The sequence below is a fragment of the Bos mutus genome, chromosome 13 (assembly GCF_027580195.1).
Source record: "Bos mutus isolate GX-2022 chromosome 13, NWIPB_WYAK_1.1, whole genome shotgun sequence".
Classification (NCBI taxonomy): Eukaryota; Metazoa; Chordata; class Mammalia; order Artiodactyla; family Bovidae; genus Bos; species Bos mutus.
Genome location: NC_091629.1, coordinates 71,875,211 through 71,901,810, shown reverse-complemented (window position 1 = coordinate 71,901,810; position 26,600 = coordinate 71,875,211). Strand labels below are relative to the sequence as shown.

The following is a 26,600-nucleotide window of genomic DNA, read 5'->3' as shown; positions in this document are numbered from 1 at the left end:
ATAAATGTAAATGCACATGCAGCCCCTTTCTTTGGGGCTGTCCTCTCCTGCTCAGAATTTACCCTGAATTTCAATCAGCTGCCACACATGCATGTGTGGGTGTGTGAGTATGTATGCGTGTGTATAAGATGGGAATGAGAATAGGGCCTCAGAAGCATTTGAAAGACTTTTTTTTTTTTTTATCTATTGGCTTCTTTCCTTCTATTCTAATTAACGGGGATAAAATCATGACCATTTTATGTTATTAAAAAGTTTCCGCTTTAATAGGGCTCACGGCTGTAACTGCAGCCTACTGCTTATTTCACGGGCGATATTTCACCCCAGCTGTGTCATCCGAATGATTTCCCGGCCATCTCATTGTTGTGGAGCTCTTTTCATTTTACAAAATTTTAACACCAATCCATAATTTAATTTAAAGTTATTGAAATTATTAAAATTGAAATGTTCTTTAAAAATGTAAAAGGGCTTGAGCCACCTTTCCACCATGACATATTAACAGAGAAGGCAGTTCAGTGGCATTGCTCATTTCCAGAACTCATTAGCCAGGGTGGCAGCTTAAAGACAACTCTCAGTCCAGTTGACTTAGAGGTCTCATTTACCTTGCAGTACTTGGAGAATTAATCATTGATTGATGGGCTCTGAAGATGAATCTGGCCTGGATGGAGACACACTGGGATATTTCTAGACCCCAGAGAGGTCTGGTCACCACTGGCCATGTTTGTTATGAACCAACCCAGGTGGTTGATGTTATTCACAGTCAAGTCTTCCCAGTTTTAAACTCCCATACATTCTACTCTGAACACCTCTCTCTGGCTATTTTAGGAATCCTAAAATTTGTCTCCATTGGATCAACCATGCTGGGTTCCTTTACCAACATGCCTCCAAATGTCCTCCATGCTCTGATAAAATTAGGACAGTTTTTGGCAAGCAGCTTGCTCAACCACTGCACAGGTACTGCACCCTGCTCCCCACGAAGTGACACGGGGAGTGGGCACGTGGGTGTTGACAGACACAGAGCCTGCCCTCCTAGGGCACCTGGCGGCCCACACCATCTCCTCATGGTTCAGAGTCATTCTTCCTGGTGCTGAGCTTCCATCATCTAAATCCTGTTCATCCTTTAAGGACTAAATCAAGGTTTATTCTCTGTTGATCCCTCTCTCTTCAGACCCCATTCATGAACTCAACAAACAAATACTTAACTGAGAGCTTTCCTCCTGCCAGTGCTGCTGGGAATTCAGTAAAAGACAAACTTCATGTCCATCCTGAGTAACATGCAGGCTTTTCAGGGAGATTGGACAAGGAAGCAGGAATTAAAATATGGCTCCAAAAAAAAAAAAAAAAATAGGAATGAGATACTTTTGGAGCACCTAGGAGAGGCAGCCCTGGGGACTGGAGACATTTATGCCAAGACCTAGGGACTTCCCTGGTGGCTCAGATGGTTAAGTGTCTGTCTACAATGTGGGAGACCTGGGTTCGATCCCTGGGTCGGGAAGTTCCCTGGAGAAGGAAATGGCAATCCACTCCAGTACTATTGCCTGGAAAATCCCATGGACAGAGGAGCCTGGTAGGCTACAGTCCATGGGGTCGCAAAGAGTCGGACATGACTGAGCGATATTCACCATTCACCATGCCAAGACCTGAGGGGTGAGTAAGAATCAAGCCTGTGAAGACACTGGAGAAAGATTCTGAAGGAAGCCTGTTCCAGGCAGACGGCAGAGTGGGTATAAAGCCTCACAGTGGGGTAGCAGAGCTTGGGGCACGGCCACTGGTCCAGCAGGACTGGACTGCGCTCAGTTTAGCATGGGGGAGGCGCTTCTGCACTGCCCACCAGACTGGTTCTCAACCAGTCTCTGAACTCCTCTGCTTCCTCACCGGGGTGTCTTAGACCAGGGGTCCAGAATGTATCCTGCCAAACTCTCTTCTCTCTGATCCACAGAGTCCTGCCAGGACAAGTCCTGGGACTTGCTTTAACCTAGAGAGTGCCCTGGAGGTAATGCTGAGAGTGAAGAGGTCACCTTGCAGGTTCTGGTGCCCTGGCTGAGCCCAGTCTTCAGTGCAGCCATGATCCAAATGCTGCCACATACCCGTGCCCTGACCCGACAGTGACACTTGGAAAAGGTGAACCACCCGACGGAGCCCTGCCCATGTTCCAGAATCACAGCATCATAAGCAACAAAATGGTAGTTTCTTTAAAGCACTCACTTTTGGGTAGGTTATTACTAAGAGATTACCAAAATACACATATTTGGGAAAAGGTAAGAGGTGAAGGAATAAATGGTATCACTCAAACCTGAACAGAAGAAGTTTCTTTGTTTTCTGTTTATAATTTATGATTAGCCATAAATTACAGTCCTATTCTACTTCATGCCAACCTCTTCCAACCCTTTCCGTATTTCTAATGAATAATTCTGTCTTTGCAGGTACTTCTTTCCTACCCTAGGTTTTAAAGTAAATACTTAGAATAAGTAGTCATCATTTGAAATATGGCATTTATTTCTTGATGTTAAATAGAATTCTGAGAGCTCCCACTTAAAATTCATCAGGGTGAAAATGTTAGTCTGTGATTACAGAATCCGAACTATTCATTACCGCTATTCAGAGAATCTTCTTTATGAGTTTAATGACATAAGCATATTGTATTGAATTATTGTACTGCATCAGTTGGACTCATAAATTTAATATACTCAGTCTGGTTCACATATTTTAATAAAATCTAGCAAGCTTTAAAAATTTTATAAGGGATGTGCATTTCAAGTCCATGTGATATTCAATTTTTATAGGTTGACATTTTGGCTTGGGGTATTAAGTAGCTTCAATGGTCCTGATGACCCAGCCGGGTTGAGCAGCAAGGTCAGGGTGAAACCCCACAAACAAACTGGCCACATGAGAAAGCCAAGGTCTGCTTGAACTGAGAAGCTTGTTAAGCCTTTCTCCAGAGCACATGTCAACAGCAGTCCCATCTTTTTGGCTTCCAGAGCAGAAGAGAGGAGTCAAGTGTTTGGTGCGCCTGTGAGCCAGGAGTGACGGAGTCTCACAGGCCACACTCTCAACTTTGTTTGGTGAAAGCAAAATATGCCAGGACGCTGGGAGGAGCCCAGCACCCAGGGCTCACTCTGGTTCTTTGACTTCTGTTTACTGGGTCTCTTTGTAAGAGATTGGTAACCGGCTAAAGACAGATGCAGAGCAACTTGACACCCTCAGCACAGAGGTGAGGCTGGAAGAGAGCCCTGGAGACACACCTTAGCCGGTGGGTTCACAGGCAGCTGGAGTCCAACTCTGCCCTGTGAGCCAGCGCCTCAGGCACTCAGTAACCCTTCAGCCACCACGCTGGGCGTGGGGACATTACGGCACAGGGACAGAGAGTCCCTGAACTCCTCTGCTCCCTCACCGGACTGTCTTTTAAGGATCAGAATATTAAATGAGCTACTGTCTGTAAAAGCGCTTGGGGCAGGGCCTAATTCACAAGGAGTCTTTATTAAGCCATTGATGCTATTATCTATATAGTTTGGTCCTCTGGAAGTTGTTGGGCAAATCTGTTAACTCTCTCTTCTTTTACATGGGCTTAAAGCATGGAAGTATTTCATGTTTCCCCCTTCAAAGGAAAGTAGAGGACAGCAAGAATCTGGAATATTTTTTTCCCCAAAGTCTCCTAGTATCAGTCACTGGCAGACCCTTTATTTCAAGAGTTGCTTTAAAAGAAGGATGACTTCACATGTTTTTCAAAATGGGGAATCATATTAAACAAATCTAACTATAAGTCAAATTATCCTCTGAAAGATCATTTTGAATAATGAGATTATGTAAAGTGACATCTGGGGAAAAAACAAACTCCAAACCCTATTCTTTTCTTTCTAAGCTCATGACTCCTCCCAGCACGGCATAAGCCTTCAAAGAGGTTCCTGACATATGGAAAGAGAAGGACGACTCCCAGTGACCAACGTAACTGACAGACTGAACTTGCTGCGTGGCATGTCCTGGCTACAAGGCATGTAAAGAACTGGTCCTGAAACACTTGAGAATTCCTGGCACCCCTAAGCTTCCACCCCTAGTGCAGCCCAGGAACAGGGTGCAGTGAGACGCTTCAAGACCCTGAATGACAATCTCATCCCTTTCTACCAGCTGTGCCTGGGGGTGAGCAGGGCGATCCTTCCCTTTCAAGTCTGACCTAAGGTCCTCTGTATAATCGATGGCACGTGTTCCTTGGATGGCCTTGAACTGGGCCATTGTTGAGTAACACTGAGTCTGTGAATTCAGGGCCAGGGGGTGAGCTCTGGAGACTCTGGGGGAAGTAGACCCACTGCTCCTTTTTTGTCCTTTGGGCCAGGAGCCCCTGATGATCCTTGAGGGGCTATTTGCCTGGCAAATTATCCTCCTGCCTTGGGAGTTATTTCTCAGGGTCCACATGCTGCCTTGCACCCCAGGGGGAGCCACGGTCACGTCCCAGGTACGAAGAGGACTGTGGCCCCGAGTGGTGGGCCTGTGACCCTGCCCAACAGAGAGGATTAGCTGGAGATCTGGATTATCTGCTCCACTGACCCCCTTCACAGGGACTGAGGTTTGGTGATGACAGGGAAGGTGAAGGCAGGGAGAAAAGCCAGACCAAACTTCTCTAAACGCACCATCTCTAATTTTCAAAGAGGACAGAGTAGGTCTATAATTCATATAAGGAAATGAAAATAAATTCCTTTACCAAACAGATATTACCTACAGAGTTAAGCATCTCAATGAAAAATATATATACGTTGAATCCGTGTGCTTCCTGAAAGACACACTCAATTAGATGACTGACACAGAGATGGCCATTAGGTAATGAGATCTCAGACAATGAAAGGCGTGGGTTTTCTTTCCTTAGGACCTTCAGTTCAGTTCAGTCGCTCAGTCGTGTCTGACTCTTTGCAACCTCATGAATCACAGCACACCAGGCCTCCCTGTCCGTCACCATCTCCCGGAGTTCACTCAGACTCATGTCCATCAAGTCAGTGATGCCATCCAGCCATCTCATCCTCTGTCATCCCCTTCTCCTCCTGCCCCCAATCCCTCCCAGCATCAGGGTCTTTTCCAATGAGTCAACTCTTTGCATGAGGTGGCCAAAGTACTGGAGTTTCAGCTTTAGCATCATTCCTTCCAAAGAAATCCCAGGGCTGATCCCCTTCAGAATGGACTGGTTGATTCTCCTTGCAGTCCAAGGGAGTCTCAAGAGTCTTCTCCGACACCACAGTTCAAAAGCATCAATTCTTCAGTGCTCAGCTTTCTTCACAGTGCAACTCTCACATCCATGCTTGTAGCAAAACATCATGGGTTTAAGAGGATCTTCTTTCTCTCAAAGGGTTTTACTTATTTACTATAGAGAATGAAGTTTATCAAATCAATTTATAACTCAAAGTCAAACTTTAGAAACCTTTACCACTGTCCTGGACAGCTCCTAAAACCCGAGGAGCCCCTGCAGAAGAGAGTGAAAGATGCTGCCAACCTGGGGCACAAAGACACACACACTTCCCTGGACGCCGGCGTCTGGCTGGGAGAAACGCCAAACAAACCCAGAACTCCATAAGCCTCAATCTTCCAGTCGTCATGACCTCTCTTATCTGTGACTGTTTTCAACTGTAGGGCAGGGCAAGCGGTGCAGTGCAAGTTAAAAGGGACTGATAGGATGTGGGTAGAGAGACAAGCGTACAGATCAAAAGGAAACCTCGCCAGTTAAGGAGTCCTGGGGACGGCAATAGGGCCATTTAATCAAAGAAACAGGGGGCTAACCTGACGTCATCCACAGACTCTGCCACGAGGAAACTGCCTGGCAAAGTAAGGAAGGTCAGTTTATAGGGACTGTGCTATTACTTGAATATACCCAGGTTCTTTCTGATGAGGAACTGCAAATAAATGCAATTTTGTGAACTGGAATATGAGCACCATAGATGGAAATGGAAAAGGGAATCACAACATACAGCAAGAAGCATAAATATCCCAGACTGTGGAGACAGAACAGACAGGGCCCCTCACTGCCCATGGCATTCACCAGCATCTTAAGCACGAGCCTTACCTCGACCCCTCAGCTGGCTGAAGAAAACCCATTGAGAAAAAGATGATGGCTTCATTTACTGCTATTTTCATCTCTGATCATCAATTTTTTCTTGATTTCAAATAGCAGTTTCTTAATTTCACTTATAAATAATATGAGACAGGTGATCTCAATTAGAAAATAGATTAGAGAAAGTCTTTTTTTTTTTTTTTTTCCTGGTTGCTTGGAATATTACAGATGTAAACATTTTGCAGTGAACTGCTGGAAATAAAAATAAGCCTGTCTAGAAAAGGATGAGAGCTTTACATGAGCAAACAATAAAGATAAAAACTGTACGGAATTGGAACAAACTGATGTTCTCCATTTGTTCCCCCCAAATACTGTCTCGAAGTGCTGCAACTACACTGATTCATTACTGCTATGAAAAACCTAAGTGGCAGGTACGGAAGAGAAAACGATTGTCTAGGGAAAACAAATAACCAGTAGAACCCTGAAATAAAGATGCAGTTTACAAAGGCAACAAACGAGGTTTGCGGGCCCAGGACATGGTGTACACCTGTCACCTAAGAAAAGCACAACTGATTCGGCAGACAAATCTGATGAATGGAGGGAAGCGGACTGAAGCGTCTTTAAGAAAGCCTCATGCCGACTGGGCGGGGGTCGGTAGGAGAGAAAAGATGATCCGCCAGTGTTCATATAAATAGTGAGCAGAGAACTTTATGGAGACAGGACAGAGATAGTAGAACAAAAGCACAGAAAGAATTCTGATCCTGTCTTTTGGGCTGCTGCAGCAAAGGGAATGTACAAAGAGGAACTACACTGACCCATGGAAATACACAAATCAACAATTTCCAGATGCAAGAAGCAAGGCCTTCAGGTTTATAACATGAAAAGATGCAAAAGTAACCAGCAGAGCTTTAAAGCAAAGGATGACAGGGTGAGAGGGACCACGTGGCACAGAGTTTCTCAAACCTGCAGGGAGGACCAGCCGAGGGAGGGAGAGAAGGAAAGCAGAGGAGAGGAGGTAAGAGGACAATCAGGCCAGGAGGCTCAGTACAGGCAAGTGGGACTCCAGGAAGGAAAATCCTCAGAAGAGGAAACAATCACAAAAATCTCCCACAGATGAAGGACACGAGATAAAGTCCATGCAGACAGAGGCCCAGAGAAGGGAGCGGCTGCTCACCAGAGAAGACCCCTGAGCACTCCAAATGCTGGGGACAGAGGTGGATAGAATCATGACACAGACAAAGGGCTGGGCACCGAGATGGCTTCGACCCGCCTGCCACCAGCCCTGGAGTCAGAAGACCGTGAAACAAGCCCCCTAAACTACAGGACGGAATGGTTTCCATCTAATATATCCTGTCCAGCCAGCGGCGGGTGAAGAAAGACCTCATCAGACATGTCTCTAGAAATGCACCTCCTGTGCGTCCTTTCTCAGAAAGCTCCTAGGGATGTGCTCCGTTGAAACGAGGGAATAAGGCAAGAAAGAGGAGAACACGGAGCGCAGGAAGGGGAGACAACCTGGGAGGCTGCACAGGAGGATGCAGGTCAGGGCAGACGTGAGCCAGGCTTGTGTGAGCGCATCCATGACTCCCTGATTTTACAGACTGTGCACATACAGAACAGGGCAACAGGCTTGTATACACACACTCACACACACACTCACTCTCTCTCTCACACATAAACGCACACATGAACAAAAGCAAAACGGTCAGAAAGGGTATATGCCCAACCCATAAGGGCAGCGTGAGATCCTCTGAGAGCAAAGACTGGGGTCACTTATTTAGGGGTGACCTTGCAGCTTCCCTGGTGGCTCAGCTGGTAAGGAATCCACCTGCAATGCGGGAGACCTGGGATTGATCTCTGGGTTGGGAAGAGCCCCTGGAGGAGGGGATGGCTCCCCACTCCAGTATTCTGGCCTGGAGAATCCCCATGGACAGAGGAGCCTGGTGCGCTACAGTCCATGGGGTCGCAAAGAGTTGGACATGACCGAGCAACTGACGCACTTTGGACACGGAAGCAAAGGGGTGGGAAAGCGAGGGAGAGAGAAAAATGGAGAAAAGCCACACAGGGGCTGTTGCTGAGCGGGTTCACAGCTGTGCACATATGGCTGGGCTGGGTCCTGCTGGGGACGCTGAGAAACACGAACACTGTACTTCCAATCACCCCGGAAAGGAGGGGGAGCTGGCAGGCTCCCCACAGAAAGACATGCAGCCTCCCTGTGGGGTCCCTCCAGTGCCTAGCCTCCCTCTGGTTCCCAGCTGGGCTGGGTCCTCCTCGGCTTTGGAGGAGGCTGGGGGAGAAGAGCTGAGGGGCCCTGGGGACACTGCCCGCACACGCTGGACCTGCCGGGCAGGACCAGCATCCCCTGGGGGCTATGGGGTAGGGAGGAGCATGTATCAGCTGTGGGATGGGCCTGGGGGGCATGAGGGATCTCAGCCAGGACTGCAAAGGGGGGGGTACCCATGCCGGGAGCCGGGCATTGCGTGTCAGTCTCTGCTCCTGGCCCAGCTGCTGCCCCCACCCTGAGCTCGCACTGTGACTTCAGCGTGTGGTTTTCTGATGAGGACTTTCTGATTTCACAGCAAGCTGACTCATTACTTTCCTAAGGCTAAACAGTCCTTTTTAAAGGAATTATAATACAAGTTTTATTGCAACCTTAGGTGATAAGAACTCAGGCGAATAGGGTTTCATGCACTGAGCCTAAGTGAATCTATCATCAAGTGACTGCAAAACGTTCAGATGAGCGAGGGGCCCATGAGTCCCCACCCGCCAGGCAGGACTGCGACAGGCTGGTGGGAGAAGTCAAGACGGCTATTGGCACAAAGCCCTGGGCCTGGGCTACACTGTAGTCCTTCCACGGACTCCTGGGCTTCACGCTTTCACAAGAGTGGCCTCGTGCTGTATTATATAACTCTATAGAATCGTATCTATACACAATACTGATTATCTCTAAAACTGACATCTTTCTACACACCTATTAGCTATACAGCTATAACCTCTTTACTCTACCTATATAGCTATAACTATGCCTATAATCATATTCACATAATATAATCTACAGTTAAATCTATATATCTTATTAGATGAAGGACAGAGAAGCCTGCCCATGCTGCAGTCCACGGGGTTGCGAAGAGTAGGACACGACTTAGCGACTGAACAAGAACAAGATCACGCTTTATCTTACTTGTAATTAGTAACATATCCACTGCATGTCTCCTCCTCCAGTGAGGAATAACAGGATGGGGATGCAGCTATGCCATCATCATCAGGGGCCCTAAAGGACAACCTGGCTCCCAAGAAGGGACTAGAATTTTACTGGGACACTCTTTTATCTACATTCAGGACAATGTGTGCACTAGGCAAAAGGAAAAAGCAGTTTTTCTGGCAGAAATGAGCAAGTGGAACTGAACAGACACGAACACTGCTAGAAATGAATGATATAAAGATGACACCGTCATAGACGTGACTCCAAACGGCCACTAACTCCAAAACCATTGTAGTAACTCGGTGTCCCTGGAAGGAGGCGGGTTTTCTTTCCATCATCCAGCACAGCTTTTCTCTCCGCTTTAGCTGCGTTTCTGACACTCCCCCGGGGCCGGGAGCTAATTAAGTGCTTCAGTTTAGAAGACCGTCCCTCCCCATCCCTGATGTGCTGCGGCAAGTGTGAAATGGAAGGGATGGCAGAGAGAAGAGACGAAAATGGCATTTCATTCTACAGGGTAAACGGTGAGGTCAACAGGAGCCTGGAGCTCACAGCCATCTCAAGCGAAGCAGGCCAGCTTCCCCCAGGCGCGGGCGACAGGAGGGAGGCCAGGCCACTGGCTCCATGCGTCGCTGGGGATGCCTGCTTCTGCGTCAGAAGCCATGAGACATGATACAGAAGGGTCCCTCGCTGTATCTAGGAGGAGAGCAGGAACAATCCTCCAGCCATGGTTTAATTCTGTAATATTCAAGCCTCGTTTCATTTTGCTTTTAAAAGTGACCCAGGAAATGAAAAATGTTCAGTACTGAACTCCATAGCAGAGCAGGCCCAGCTCTGAAGCCCGCCGTATTGGGCTGTGCTGCGATCCTCTCATCTGATGCTATTTCCATCAAGAGGAAAGAGCCGGAGATCCCTGTTGTTTGCCAAGCCCCAAACACCTTGTGAGTGAGGGTGGAAGCCGGGAAGAGGACAGATGTTAAGGATTTACTGGGGACTGAGGTGGGGTTCTCATTGGGGCTGATGTTAAAGAGTATCAAAAGCCTCAAAAATGGAAAAATCACCACTGCAGCTGCATCTGGGGTGAACAGAAATGGGCTCTGTCATGATTAATCCTATGTGTCAACTTGCTGGGCCACTAGGTGCCCAGATACTTGGTTGTTGTTCAGCTGCTCAGTCGTGTCTGACTCTTCTGCAACCCCATGGACTGCAGCACGCCAGGCTTCCATATCCATGGGATTTCCAGGCAAGAATCCTGGAGCGGGTTGGCACGTTACTCCAAATGCTATTTCCGTGTGTGTGTGTGAGGCTGTTTCTGGATGAGATGAACATCTGAGTCAACAGACTGGGTGGAGCATATGGTCCTCACTTACGTGTGTGGGCCTCACCCAACAGGCTGAATGAAAAGGCAGACCCTCCCCCGAGTAAAAAGAATGCGTGCCTGACTGTGCTGAGCAGGGACAGTGGTCCTTCCCGTCTCCGGGTGTGAACAGAAACATCAGCCTGCAGGATGGAACGCACTCCACCAGCTCCCCTGGTCCTCTGGCCTCTGGACCACGCTCTCCCTGACCTGTGACTGCCGACCGCACATATTGGGACCTCTAAACCCCAAGCTAGGGAAAAGCTAAAAAAAAAAAAAGCACTATTTCAGTGTCATCGACTGTGTGTAGAAATGCAAAAGACACAAATATGTGTAAAATGGAATCTCACTGTCTGGTTCAGATGAATGCTGCAGGTCTTGGGCACCCACACTCACTTCATCACTGCCCTCGGCTCTCACTCAACAGAGTGGCGAGCCACACTGACTCTGCCCCTGGTGTGTCTCTCTAATCCGCCCACTTTCCTCCACGCCAACGGCCATCACACCCTCCTGGAGGCCACAGTCACGTCTTCTCTGGAGATAGTAACAGCCTAGCCACTGCTCTTGCTGCCGCCGTCTCCCCTGCTCCCTCCACGCTCCCCAGGGTCCTCAAATGTCAGCCCTCCTCTCATCTGCATACAGCGCTCCATGGGCCTCCTTGTCCTGTGGCTCAGGTCCAAAGTCAGGAACACAGCTTTAGGATCTGGCTTTTCCTTCCCTGTCTACATCGACACCAGTCTCATCTTTCTACAGCAGACTCAGATTCCTGGATCCCATCCCAGTCTCGCTGAATCAGAATCTACTAGAACACAGTCTGAGACTGTATCTTTCAAAAAGCTACTTGAGATAAATTCAAAGATTGGCCACACAGGTTTGGGGACAACTGCTTTGGGAGTCATGTCCTCTGATAACCTTGGAGGTGGTACATGACTGTCTGAGTAGTTACTTGATGAGTCATCTCTGCTCCGACAGGACCATGAGCTCCTTGGAGACGGGAAGGACTCAACTGATGCATGCAAGACAGGCCCAATCGTGCACAGGAAGTGGTCATGAGCATGGGCAGTGACTGCCATGGTCAATGGATTGCTTTAACACAGACAGCAAAGACCATCAAGAGGGAGACCACCAGACATCACGTGCCTCCTCTGAGATGTGAGGGAACAACCGCACCACCTCTACAGTGTTTCTGCCCCAGAAAATCAGACTTGAACTCAATCAAGCCACTCAATCTAACAACTGGTTGAACTGTGGTGTTGGAGAAGACTCTTGAGAGTCCCTTGGACTGCTAGGAGATCCAACCAGTCCATCCTAAAGGAAATCAGTCCTGAATATTCGTTGGAAGGACTGATGCTGAAACTGAAAACTCTAATACTTTGGCCACCTGATGCGAAGTACTGACTCACTGGAAAAGCCCATGATGCTGGGAAAGAGTGCAGGCAGGAGGAGAAGGGGACGACAGAGGATGAGATGGTTGGATGGCATCACCGACTTGATGGACATGAGTTTGAACAAGCTCCGGGAGTTGCTGATGGACAGGGACGCCTAGTGTGCTGCAGTCCATGGGGTCGCAAAGAGTCAGACATGACTGAGCGACTGAACTGAACTGAGAGGCACATGGTGAATGGCACCATGGGATGCAACCAGCAAAACCTCAAACGTGAGAATTCCCTGGATAAATGACATGGTTTCATCAACAAACAAATGATGAGAAAACAAGAGGGAAGGGAAATCTATAGATTATAAGACACTTTTTAAAGAGATTCATCCTAAAATATTTATGGATAAAATAATATGATATCCTTAGTGGTTCAGTTGATAAAGAATCCTCCTGCAATGCAGGAGACTGGGGTTCAATTCCTGGATTGAGAAGATCCCCTGGAAAAAGGAATGGCTGCCCCCTTCAGTATTCGTGCTTGGAGAATTCCATGGACAGAGGAGCCTGGCATGCTACAGGCCATGGGGTTGCAAAGACTTGGACAAGACTGAGTGAAATAAGCACGCAATATGCTATCTGGCATTTGTTCTAAAATAACCCTGTGAATGGGCGTGTACAGTGACTGAGGTAGAAATGAAACGCAACAGGTCACATGCTGACAATGATGAAGCTGGGTGATGTGAGAGGGTGCACTGGGCTTATAACATCATTCTTTCTGCTTTTGTAATATACACTGTCATAAAAAATAAAGTTTAACAAAATGTCTAAGCCATCAATTTCTATCTCATGATATCTCAAAGTTCCTTTAGTGTACTGAAAGCTGGAGATGGTTATATATCCTTTTGCAGAACAGAAATTTGCTAATTTTACAGGCTGCATCCCTTGATTCTAAGAGTTCTTTGAACACCTGCTATCAACAAACCCAACACTCTTAGGTAAAGGCGGTTTCTCTTTGGAGCCAGAATGGGTTGCACAGGATTGCCAAAGAAGGCCCTCTGCCCCAGGGAGAACCAGGGCCATGTCCTGGAGAGAGGATGATCTTCTCTTCTACATGGACATTCTAACTTTATCTTGATGCTAAAATTAACGTACTCAAGTCCTTCTGCTTCTTCACACTAACTTGACAGAAGATCATCTCAACTTTCCTGTCTGACTGGATGAAGGGGAACTTAGTTTTAGTACTGTAGAAAGTGGAAGAAAGAACAGAGAAAAGGGGCAGAGGAAGCGGCAGCCCGTTTTCAGATTTCATAAGTGACCCTTGAAGAAAAAGTCTTCACATATCATGCCGACAGTGCAATTACAAGTAGCAACAGGTCACGCAGAATATCCCAAGTGATACTACAAGGCAAGTGAACGTGAAGGCCCTCTGCACCAAGCATCAGTGAGGAAAAGCCTTTGTGGCGATACATGAAAATTACAGGGAAAGATAATCTTTATGCCTGTCAATTACATCAGTATTCCACCAGTCCTCTCACCTAGCTTATGCTTCTGTGTGATTACAAGAGATTTCCTTCTTTTTTTTTCCCTCACTATTCAAAGGTTTTAATTTTGAAACGTTTCGGTATTCAAATGTCTTAATTTACAAAGGTGGTCTGTGCTGGGTGGGCACCTCATTGATTTGCATATTCTCAAAATCATTGATTCATAAAGACCGATATCTACCTTGAGTGTGGAAAGAACAAGTGAATAAAAATGGTGCTTGGCAAAGACAGATAAAATAGCGACGTCCAAATTTCAGAGTAATGAGTGAGTCACTCTTAATGAAATATACATTACTATATGCTTAGCAGTAGAGAAAGTATGTATAAAAATATAATTTGTCTAGATGATGACCACCTTCCTTATAATAATTAAAACTCAAACTCCTGAGAAAAATGTTTACTAGTGCCACACTCACTCACCCACTCACCCACCTCCCTGCTCACCCACCCACCCTTCCCTCCTTTCTTGAGCAAAGCAATTAAAGGACAAGAGGAAAATAAGAGGATGGAGGGAGGACAGAAGTGGAAGGAAAATGAAGGCAGAAAAAAAGGAAAGGAAGGAGATTACCAATGTGTGAGGACTACATTTATAAAAAAAATGTATAAAACTCATAAATAAACTTTATTTTTAAGGCAGGTAAAAGTTGATAGAAAAGTGGAGAGGAAGCAAAATTTCTCATATCCAGCTCTCTACACACAACCACTATTAAATTCTCACACCAGAAGGTTGTATGTGTCATAGTTAGTAACCTACGCAGACACATCATTGTCCAAGTCCATAGTTCACGTTAGGTTCACTCTTCCCTATTCTGTGGGCTTTGACAATGTATTAAGTCATGTACCCACCATGGCAGTATCAAGCAGAGCAGTTTCACTGTCTTGAAAATCCTCTGTGTTCTGCCTATTCATTCTTCCCCACCCCTGACGCTTTTACTGGGTCTGCAGTTTTGGCTTTTCCAGAATGTCATATGGTTGGAATCATACAGTAAGCAGTCTTTTCAGATTGGCTTCTGTCACTTAGTCCTATGTATCTAAGGTTCCTCCATGTCTTCTCAAGACTTGATGGCTCATTTCTTTTTAAGGTTATTCATATTTCACTGTCCGGATGTACCACAGTTTATTTATCCAGTCACCTCCAAAGGACATCTTGATTGCTTCCAAGTTTTAGCAATTATGAATAAAGCTGCTATAAACATTTATGTGTGGGTTTTTGTGTGAACATATGCTTTCAACTCATTTGGGTAAACACCAATGATTTCAAATGCCAAATTGTATGGTAAGAGTGTGTTTAGTTTTGTAAGAAACTTCCAAACTGTCTTCAAAAGTGGCAGAATCATGCATTCCTGCCACCAATGAAGGAGAGTTGCCGTTGCTCCACCTTCTCACTGGCATCTGATATTCATGGAGTTTTGGATTTTGGCCATTCTAATAGGTGTACAGAGGTAGCTCACTGCTATTTCATTTTTGCATTCCCAACTGACAAATGATTCCCTCCTATATCTGCCATGGGTTCATCTTCTTTGGTGACGTGCCTGTTCAGATCTTCTACCTGTTTTTTAATTGGGTTTTTCATTTTCTTATTGTTGAGTTTTAAAAGTTCATTGTATGTTTTGGATGAGTCCTTTATCAGATGTGTCTTTTGCAGATATTTTTTCCCCAGTATGAAGTTGGTATTCTCATTCTCTTGGCATTGTCTTCTGTACAGCAGAAATTTCCAGTTGTAGTAAAGTCCAGCTTATCAACTGCTTCTTTCATGGATTGTGTCTTTGATGCTGTATCTGAAAAATCACTGCCATACCCAAGGTCATCTGGGTTTCCTCCTACATTATCTTCTAGGAGTTTTAATTTTGCATTTTACAAACAGTCTGGATTACTGTAGCTTTTGAAGCCTGGGTAGTGTCAGTTCTCCAACTTTTTCTCCTTCAATATTATACCAGCTATCTTGGGTCCTTTGGTTCTCCATACAGACTTGAGAATCAGTTTGTCCATATCCACAGATAACTTGCTGAGGGATTGCAGTGAATCCACAGACCAAGTTGGAAGACCTGATATCTTGATACTATTAAGTCTTATCCATAAACATGGACTGTATCTTCATTGGTTTAGTTCTTTCTTTCATCAGTTTTTATAGTTCTCTTCATATAGATCTTATACAGTCTATTAAATTTTTATCTAAGTATTTAATTTGGGGTCCTAATGTACATTCTATTATGTTCTTAATTTCAATTCCAATGTTTCATTGCTGATATATAGGAAAGTGATTGTTCTTGTATCCTGCAATCTTGTCATAATTGCTTATCAGTTTCAGGAGATTTCTTGTCAATTATTTTGGATTTTCTATAGAGACAATCACGTGATTTGTAAGAGCTTTATTTCTCCCTTCTGAATCTGAATAATCTTTTATGTCCTTATCTTATTGCATTAATTAGAACTTTGTTTAATTTTAAAAGTCAACTCTAAGTCATATGACAATTGGAATGTAGCAATTTTTAACAGAAGAATTTCTAGGGTCGGCTATGTACCTGGTACCTATCCAAGGATTTTGCATGTATTCTCATTTAACCTTCACAACCACTCTACGAAGTGGGTATTATTAGTATTACCATTTTATGGATTAAACCCCATGGACTATGGCCCACCAGATTCTTCCATCCATGGGATATCCCAGGCAAGCGTACTGGAGTGAGTCACCATTTCATTCTCCAGGGGATCTTCCCATATCAGGGATCAAACCTGAGTTGACTGCTTGGCAGGTGGATTCTTTACTACTGAGCTGCCTGGGAAGCCTGACTGCTCTAGTACTTTCAAGAAAACATCCGAGAAATTTCTCCAAAGGTGAAATTGGAGCACCTATCTCCAAAGGTGGTGGTTTTATTCTCGAAAACTTTATTATTTTAAAGGATTCCCTTGTTTTCATTAATTAGAGTTACTCCTTGGAATGACAGACTATAAGATGATTAGTGGAAATGTTTCAAGTAGATGGTAACATTTTCTGCAATTAGTGACCCAAAATGCACCTCTCATCAATCAACAAAAACAAAACAAAAACTCATCTACTGGAGATAATATAGGTAGATTTTCTGAGAATTCAGTGAAAGTGAGGCATGTAAAGTATCATGGGAGACTGAGAATTCCATTAGACGTCGATTCTGCTGTCTTCAAGTAACTGGAGTACAACGGGGAAATCTGAGACATAAACGTACCTTTTGATACAAGCAAGAGCATAACAAGGGTCTTAAAAGAGGTGGAAGTGAAGTCTCACGGACATTCCAGAACAAAGTGTGTGACAGACCCAGCTTCACCTCAGACTGAGAGTGTGTGAGGGTTAAGAGGAGGTGCCTGCCCTGAAGACACTCTAGTGCAGACTGAGGCTTTGCCACTCACTGGCTACACAACCTTCTTTATCCTCCCCAAGACTTAATGTTTTCACCTGTAAAATGGGGATAATAATAGAAGCCCTCAAAAGCTGGCTGCAGGAATAAGTGGCATGATGCACCAAGCCTTTTGCCCAGGCCTGGCGCTCAGTAAGAAACACACAGTGAATGGGAGACAGCTGTAGTGCTATGTGAAAGCCTGGGAACTGCCAGCATTCCACCATTTTTGACCTACAACAATGGCAGGTTCGACCCAATGGCAATGGTATCTGCCTTCAAGTAGAGTACTGATAACAAGCACCCTTCCACTCCAGATAAATGCATCAGACAGACTGATGTGGTCGTTTCCTGCTACCTCCACAACCTTCTCTGCTGGGCAGTAGTCTGCGTTACTAGAAGGGCTGGGGGAGCTGGGAAGCGTGTCACACAGGGAGAGTTGCTATCAGAACCCTCCGGCTGCCCGATGTCAGGCTCTGTCAACGACATGCACATTTACACTGACTAGTTTCAGTGGGGCCACAGTGGCAGCAACAGGGAGATCTGCCCACGTGAGAACCGCCAGAGACTGTGGCTCTTCTGGAGCAAAAGTGTGGGGTGGCATTAGAGCACGAGATGCAAAGCAGCAACAGGCCAGATTCTCCAGGTATAAAACAGAGTGGGCCCCATAACTCTGGATGGGTGGGTCCCATACAAGTCTGTCAATAAGAGTGAGTTCTGGAGGACAAATTTACCCTTCTCCAAGTGGCATCATGACGTCGTGACTCACTCCTGCCTTCTTGTGGTGCTACACACCCTGACCCTCACGGCTACCACCACACACACCACTAATATTCCTCTCTCCGTGGTGAGAAAATTAATCTCTAGAACAGCTCATGAGAGGCATAAATTTCTGTTGCTACCCATCACCTTTACAATAATTATTTCAACATTTTCACAAGTAGGGCTTCCCTGATAGCTCAGTTGGTAAAGAATCTGCCTGCAATGCAGGAGACCCCAGTTCAATTCCTGGCCCTGGAAGATCCACTGGAGAAGGGATAGGCTACCCACTCTAGTACTCTTGAGCTTCCCTTGTGCTCAGCTGGTAAAAAAATCTACCTTTGATCCAGGAGACCTCGGTTCAGTCCCTGGGTTGGGAAGATCCCTTGGAGAAGGGTAGCTTTTCCTTCTACCCGGTCCAGTATTCTGGCCTGGAGAAGTCCATGGACTGTATAGTCCATAGGGTTGCAAAGAGTCGGACACGACTGAGAGACTTAAAAAAAAAAAAAATTATAAAGTAGGTGTCTATGTCTTTCATGTGAAAACATTTGACCTTTTTTTGCTGAAAAACTCAAACACGAGGTCCCAATCTTGGAGCTATTTTAACAGCAAAGAAGACGGAAATGCAATCGGATGCTTGCTTATGGAAGCATCTGTAAGTACCCAATGGCGCTGCTCTGTGCAGCTCCAGTGGCCTGAAGAGGTTTGTAAAACTCTATTTCTGGATTTTAGAAATTGGCAGGTAATTCCTCTTGTGCAAACACTCTGTATGTTATGTTGCGCCAGTACAAATGTGTGCTACTGGAATCCACCTTTCTGCACGTTGCTTATGTATTTATACACCAATGTAAACACGTGCTCTTAGAGGGAAAGAGATGGCTCATTCACCCTGATATTCTATGTAATACCTCAAACTATCCCCAGTATGTACCAGGAACTAAGTAAATCCATATTGAATTAAATCACATAGGAAATTCAAGGGAAAATTAATGTTAATTTTCACATGAAAATCCACTAAGTCAGTGACTCTTGGTGTTAGACTGGAAAAAGCAAATCACACAATAGTTGCATGAAATTAATTCAAGAATCTCATGTTAACTTTCCATTAAAGTGAAGCTGAATTACACTCTCTCCTTGACAAGAACATAATATTCTAAGACTTAACAGTCAACATGAGATGAAATATACTTAATTTAAAATATAAGCCTTTGTTTTCCTTCCAAGTGTAGAATCCATTCCATATGGACTAATGCCACAGCCACAGGTAAACCACCATCATAGGCTTGTATCGGTGGAGATGTTAACACTGATGCTCAACAGCTGATGGCTCAGTAGGGATACAGGGTTAAGCAGTGATCCTGGAAGAACAAATATGGGTTCCACCTGAGAGTACCAAGAATGAAAGGGTGCCCTGAACTTTGCTCTTGCCCTGGAAGCTAGAGTGGAAAGAGAAGAGCCCCCGAGAGCTGGGCTCACAAACGTAGAGCACACATGCCTGCTCTGTTGCGGCACGGCCGGCACCTGGTGCATTTATTCAGAGCTCTGAGTAAGCTGAGACGACAACAGCTATGTCCTGCTGGTTTACAAACTCGTTTTCATATGCTGTCATTCTGCACAGGTTTTAATTAAAGACAAGTCTAGATAACTGAGGTGGGTAAGGCTTCAGTAAAGAAAACCATCACCAGTTCTACTGTGAGCTTTACATTGTTTATATGATACCATTAAACCTTTACAAGAACTTGGCCAAGCAGGCTCACCACGATAATCTCTGCTTTGAATGTAATAAACTCTTCAGTTGGGTATCAGGGTCAGGCCATCTCATAGGATGATTTTTAGAGCTCTACAATGATCCATCCAAACCTCAGTTGTAATAGTTTCTGGATCTTTTCAAACACTTTAATTCTACAGTTTAACTCACCAGTCTGTAAGCATGGCCACACCCTGAAACTCATCTTTCCTTAGAGGAGTTCTACACTGAGGATCTTAAAACCCTAGAATGCCCCACCTCCTCATGGACCACAGTCTCCTGGCCTCCAATTTCTCCACAGTCCCCACTCCCCATTTTGGCTCTCACTGGAATCTCCAGTCTCTGGACATTTCCCTTGGTTCACTGGTGTTCACTGCACTCCATAGACAGCCATTTTAAATTGTGCCTCTCTCAATTGAATGAGAACAATACTGAAGTTTTATGCAGAATTTCACGATTCAGAAAGGGCTAGCTCAGGCCTCCTCTTATTTCATTTGCAAAAAGTCTTATTTTTTTAATTCCTCATAGAGCAGTGGCACAGGGGACTCTGCACAGCCCCTAGGAAGCTTGTTGACTGGAGTGAGCTTAGTTTTATCTGCCAGCCTCAGTGGCTCAGAATGGCAAGAGCTGCCCACGATGGAAAGCCACCTGCTATCACACCCTAGCACGGACACCCTGTCTCAGTAGTATCGGATGCCAATGAAATAAGCAGCTCTATCCTACAGAGAAAAACGAGCTATATAAAGCAGTCAACAATGCACGCTGGCAGAGAGGCAGTCAGAAAAACAACAGTTGTGTTGAACCAAAGTTTTCCATGTAGCTGGCTCAGAAGACGAAGTTAAAGTAAGTCAAACAAAACCTAACGTGACTAAAATAGGTATGTGTCTTTTTGCTTCCAGCCATCTTGAAAAAGCAACAGCAATGCAATACTATAAATCTTCAGTTAATTAATTCAGGTTTTTGGCAGCAAGCTCCTACCCCCATCCTGCACTGCGTACCATCTGTCTACGTGAATATTCAGTTCTCACCCGCAACCTGCTTCCTAATCCTTGGAATAAATGTACCTCCTCAAAACCCAGGAAAACGCTCTGTTAGAGTGGAGAGGGGTGAGGGGAAGGCCTTATATTTTAAATAAACTGATCTCATTACTTTACAATCTGCTACTGCCATCTCCTGCGTTAACGATTGGCAGCACCTTCACATCCGTGAACCATTAAGTGTTTAAAGAGGACGACTTCTCACTGGTCAATCAGATGGCAAATTTTCTGCACACACAGAAAGAAAAGCTTGATTCTGTTACCTCTAATTGACTTCGCCTCTCAGCAATCACACGTTCATCCTTGTTTCCAAATAGTTTCTTTGGAGGGAATTCAAGGGTCGCAAGCTGAAATACATATTTTATAAGAGACAGATTAATATCACACTCATGATCTTTGGGTCATTATTATTTGGAATCTCTATCACAGGGGGTGGGGGTGGGAAGAGAAAGAGGTTAGACGTTTCAAGATGGTAGGTCCTGCTTTACTTGGCCACTAAACAGGTGTATGACTTCAAACAGACCAGGTGAGGCTCCACCAGGCTCACACAGGAGGCAGGAGGAGGGGCCTCAAAGGAAGGATGGACTTGAGTCTCAACGTTTGGCCCCAGATACAGAGTAGACTCTTTGCCAGATGGTGGTTCATAAGTTTCCTTCTTTAAAACGCAAGTTTGTTCTTCTTTTTAGTCCTCTTCTTAAACTAGAATTATTTTTGTGTTGAGATGAAGTTGAAAACTCAACAAGCACACTACCTGCACAGTTGGTAAGAGAGTTTTTAGACCCTTGCTGCGGTTCTTTCAACTTTCCATGTGGACTTTTCTCAGCTACTACTGCAAATGCAGACTGCCTTTGTGAAAAGAGGACTTCTCTTTCAGGCTTTCACCTTGCTTCCTAAAGAATAAACATTTAGAATTTGTTGTAGCCAAGTCTTAGGATTTCACAGGTATTATTCTTAAGCTTCTCTTCTCAGAAGGAGAAAAATCATAACAGAAAGGTAAGTTTTCTAATAGACTCAAGGACAAGTAAGAACTCTCTAATCTGGTACAAACCCGACCTGCTCGTGTGGCTTTGGCTGAATGAATACTGAGCAGCAAAAACTGCTGGTGTTGATGAAATTCACTTTTTCTTTCCTTCCTTCCTTGCCCTGTCAGGTTCAGATACATTGAGAAGCCAATGAAGCATTGTCAAGAAAAAAAAAAAAAAAAAAAACATTTCTCCCACAATATAGGTCACAATGTGCCACAAAATTCCTATTTCGTGCATATGCAAATCTTGGCTGATTTAAATTTATATTTCCACAGTGGGAATCAAAAATTAAAAACTAACATCTGCATATACATATATATATATAGGACTTTGAAAACTTAAATTTAGTATCAAAGGACAATATACATATAGAAAAACACATACATCGGAAGGAAGTGAACAACATGTGAATTTTCAGTATCTCAACACACTGCAACCACCACCCAGATCAAGGAACAGAACGTCCCCAGGAGCCCAGTAACCCCCAGTGCTCCCTCCCACTGGCGCCACATGCCCTGCGGAAGGCTGGTGTTAGCCCAACTTCTAACAGCTTAGTGTTTCCCATTTTTGAACTTCATGTAAACAGCATCACACGGCATGAACCCTTTTGCGTCCGTCATTGCTCGACCTCATGTGTGTGAGGGCCACCCCCTGTGACCACGCGCAGCAGTAGCTGGCTCAGTAGCTGGTCTGTTCAGTCTCTGGTTATGGGACATCTGGCTAGGTTCTGTTTTGGCCCTTAGGCACTGTGTTGCTATGAACATTTTTTCTATAGGTTCCTATACATTTCCTATAAACGTTATGCAGGGAGTCCTGTTGGTCATAGTCTTAGAGGTGGTCATATGGAATGCAAGTGTTCAGTGGTTATCTGAAATTATCAAACGGTCTTCCCAAACAGTTTTACTACCGACACTCCCACCAGCAGGGACTGCGAGACCAAACAGCTTCAAATCCTCACCAGCCCCTGATGTCGTGGTCTTTCTCATCAGGGCAATTCTGGTGGGTATGCCATGATTGCTGCTGAGGTTCAGATTTACACTTTTCTAATGAGCCGCGATGTTGAGCATCTTTTCACATGCTTATTGACCATATGGGGAGTGCCTGTTCAACTCTTTTGGCCATTTTTTTAATTGGTATAAGGCCTTTTTCTCATTAAGCATAATTCTCCTTTTTGATTCTTTTCAAGGGATCTGAAGTCGTTAAAGCCCCTTTTTTAAAGTTAACTGAAGTCATACAGAAGTTTCCAACTCCACTGCTCTATCAAACCAGAGAAACCTGGGGTGAGAGAGGTGTGGGACCTCTTTCCCCTTTTCTCACCAATGTTTCAATTTGGTTGTTCATATCTGAAATCAGTTGAAGGTAAAGAGAAAGACCATGGGCATGGAAGTAAGACAGGCCAATTCTGAATCATGACCACTAATTAGCTAGCTAGTTTGTTTCTCTGAGCCTGAGTAATCGCTGCTGGAAAAAAAAAAAACCTGCAGACAATGGTAGTAAATGTTACCAGGTATATTTAGTGAAGCAACACCAAATGCACCTTAACTACTCTTATTGTTTACTAGGGATCTGGTAATTTCTAAGAATGCAGCATGCCACATTCTCTGGTCCCTTCTCTCCATCTCTAGATTGGTGATGTGGCTTCAAGGAGTAAAGAGATTTCTGGAACCCTGCCTTCACTGGCATAAGCACACTTCCATATGTTGCAGCTTACAGAAGACAGGTACCCAGACATGTCTTTTGGGCTCCATCCAGCCGTGATTTCATCTTGTACAAATGTGTTCCCCCCTCAAATGCAGTGATGTTGAAAACTTGGCAAGCATGCTTTCACAGTTGGTTGTCATTTTCTTACATGGCTGATGAGATGATGTGGTTTCTGTTGGGGAAACTCACAGTCACACTTGCACACTCAATCAGAGCGGGTGCAGTGAAAGGACCTCAGGCAGATGAACCAGGTGGGAAGCAAGCATCTTTATTTCCTCATGGTCAAATGGCTGTATGTACTCCATCCTGGGATGGAGGCTGGTATCTTGTGCCATGATGATCCACCCTGTGAAATAGCTGTGTATAAACTATGTGTAATACAGTCGTTCAGATTTTAGGAAGAAAAGGGCAACCTTAAACATCACTGAGGCACATACTCCTAAGACTATCATATTCAACCATCTAGCTTCAGAGATGAAGAAACACAGAATTCAGTGACTTAGAAAAGTTCCATGTCATGAGGTGGGCGAGTCAAGATGAGGAACCAGGACTGATTCTAGGTATTCACAACAAGGCTGTAAAGGGTATCCACAGGGTATGGAAGACCCTACTGGAGTCCTTGAGGATCAGGGATCCAGAGGAAAGACAATAACCCCTCCTCTAAAAAACTGAGGAACAGTTGCTGGCAGTGGCCAATGGGCCCACCAAGAGCTGTCCACGAACCTCAGAGGGGACCTGCACTGACAAGGAAGCAGCAAGGTGATGGGTCAGTGACCATCGCGGGGACAATGGGAATTGCATGGGCCTGGAGCAGGGTCCCTGAAAGCCTGTCCAGGGATGATCAGCTCCTGTCAACTGACTCCATACATAATAAAACCTAAGAAGTGTTGGAGGGAGGGAGAGAGGGAAGGGGAGCAGAACCTGCCATGTGAAGAACTACCATATGACATCCCTTAGATGTGGAATCTAAAAAGAAAAGATACAAATGGGATGAACTAGTAAAACAGAAAGACACTCACAGACTTAGAAAATGAACTTATGCCTTGCTGGGGGTGGGGTGGGGGTGACTATGTTTAAGATGGATAACCAACAAAGACCTGTTACATAGCACATGACACCCTGCTCAATGTTATTTGCCGGTCTGGATGGGAGGGGAGTCTGGGGGAGAATGGACACATGTATACGTACGGCTGAGTCCCTCTGCTGTGTACCTGGAACTACCACAACATGGTTAATCAGCTATACCCCAATAGAAAATGTTTTTGGTGTTAAAATACATTTTTTTTTAAAGTTGCCACATGACTCATAACTCAACGCGCACGACCTGGTCCACGTCCTTTCGGTGGGGCTGGGACATGAACAAAGTGAAGGAGAAAGGCAAGGCTGTGAGGCAAGGTATTAAAAAAAAGGATTGCCTCCATTAAAATAATGACATCAGAAACAGCTCTCCAATCTCTTCCCTCTGATAGAATGGAAACTACCTCCATCTCTCCTTTTTAGGGAATCTTGACAGTGCTGTTTAAGCCTTGCCATCTATAAGCTCTTAGGTTGAATGAGATGAAATTGCCAATTTTAAAGTTAAAAATGGTTGACTATCAGCAATTCCATCAGGTTAAACTCCATATAAAACTTCTGATGTTTTTAAACCACTGGGGTGAACATACATTCCCAGCTGCTTTTACCTGCCGAGGGCAAAGGTTCTCAGTTGTGGGATTGTTGATTGGCTACATCTAAACCAATATTCTTTCAAAGGAATATTTTTCTTAGAGCACTCAAAAATAAAACAGAACTGGAAACATCTTAAATTTATAAAATGCAACACTGGAACCTCCCTGGTCCAGGGGTTAAGACTCCAAGCATCCACTGCCGGGCATGTGGGTTCCACCCCTGGTAGGGGAGCTACAATCCCCTGTGCCTCCTGGCATGGCCAAAACAAACAAACAAACAAACGGAGCGTTGAAACAACAGCCAAGGAACCGGGGAAACAGTAACAGTACAGGAGACACCAAAGCCACCTAGGGGCCAATAGCTGTTGATACAGAATGGATTACAGGGCCATTTTCAACATCAGCCCATCTTTTGAAAGGAAAAAAGCAGAAAAGACGATCACAGTCTTTTCTTGGATTAGAGGAAAAAAGGGCAAGGACTGACTCTTCATTCTCAGCATTGTAAAAATCCTTATAATCCTTTGTACCTTTAATATTAGAAAAACCCTTGGAAGAATTGGAAATCTGGAGTAGAAGAGAGGCCTGAGCGTTTCCTCTCTCCAAGTACGACCACCTCATTTCTTCTGAAGCAGAACAGCATAAGCAATCCTCTGTAGGTTTCATTTCTGGACTATGAATTCTTTAAGCTGTCCATATGTTTTTAAAAATGGACAATTTACCCATTGTAAATTGTGCCCGGGACAGCCGAAAAGAGGAAAAAGATTTCTATTGTGCAGAAAGTGTTGCTGTCTGAAAAGTATTATTTCCAACAAATTAAGAGCACAAGTGAGGCTCAGAAAGGAGGTGACTGTCCCTGACTTTTCCTCTCATGTCCTACATACACTGACATATGCTGTTTATTTGTTTGGCTTCTCGTGTTAAAGAAAAGATTGAAAGTAAAAATCAATGATATTATCTGGATATTTACAATTTCTTCTCAAGTTCTTTACAGTTGGAATTTTTTCCTTTTTATGGCTTCATTTTTTTTTTTTTTTGAATCTAGCACATAGTCAAGTCTGATTTCTGTAAGAAACACTGTCAGGAACAGTAAACATCCATGAATGGGGGAGAGACTCCTCTTTCATTTCCTTTGTAACCTCTGACAAAGGAAAACACAGTGCCCTACATTTCTAAAAATTAATGTTCCTGATGTCCTATATTCCTCACAACTTATATAAGTATTTCTGACTTGTATGAAAATGATCAAGGTACTTGGGATTCAGTAATAAGGAAAAATTAACTTTTTTATTTGTACAAAATCCTGTCAGAATCATTTTCTGCCAGAGTTAGCTTGCTAATTTCTACTAAAAAGAGTATGCTGGGATTTTTACTGCAATTGTATTGAAAGAACAGATCACTTTGGAAAGAAGTGACATCATAAAGTCTTGAGTTCATCATTCCATGAAAAAAATTTTAAAAACTTCAGTTTCATAAAGAGCAAAACCCATCAATTTCCCCTTTTAACTTTCATGGAGAGAGTCTCTCATGTTAAAAAAATATGATTGCAACAGAAATACTCATCCTACAAACCATAACATGAGATGGAACAGCTCTGGTTAAAGACAGTGGACTAAAGCTTTTATTTGTTCCCCTTATTGCCTTCAAAAGCACATGAAAAGTAAAAGAAAGATTCTGACTGCAAAGTAGGAAACCACCAAGTCCATACGCAGGCCACGTGACCTCAGGGAGCCCAGCTTCCCCACCGCCCCTCCAGGCTGGGGGCCACAAGCCACTTACCAGAGTTGGCAACCAAACCCCTA

General features: G+C 44.5%; 1 protein-coding gene across 2 annotated transcripts in view; it reads right to left on the bottom strand.

Annotated features, from left to right (window-relative positions):
- KIF16B (kinesin family member 16B) overlaps nucleotides 1–26,600 on the bottom strand; it is a 306,272-nt gene that overhangs the window by 8,510 nt on the left and 271,162 nt on the right. For both annotated transcript variants that reach the window (XM_070381958.1, XM_005906500.2), the window contains one exon: nucleotides 20,672–20,755. In XM_070381958.1, the coding sequence (XP_070238059.1) occupies nucleotides 20,672–20,755 (84 nt within the window). The remainder of the gene's footprint in view (nucleotides 1–20,671; nucleotides 20,756–26,600) is intronic.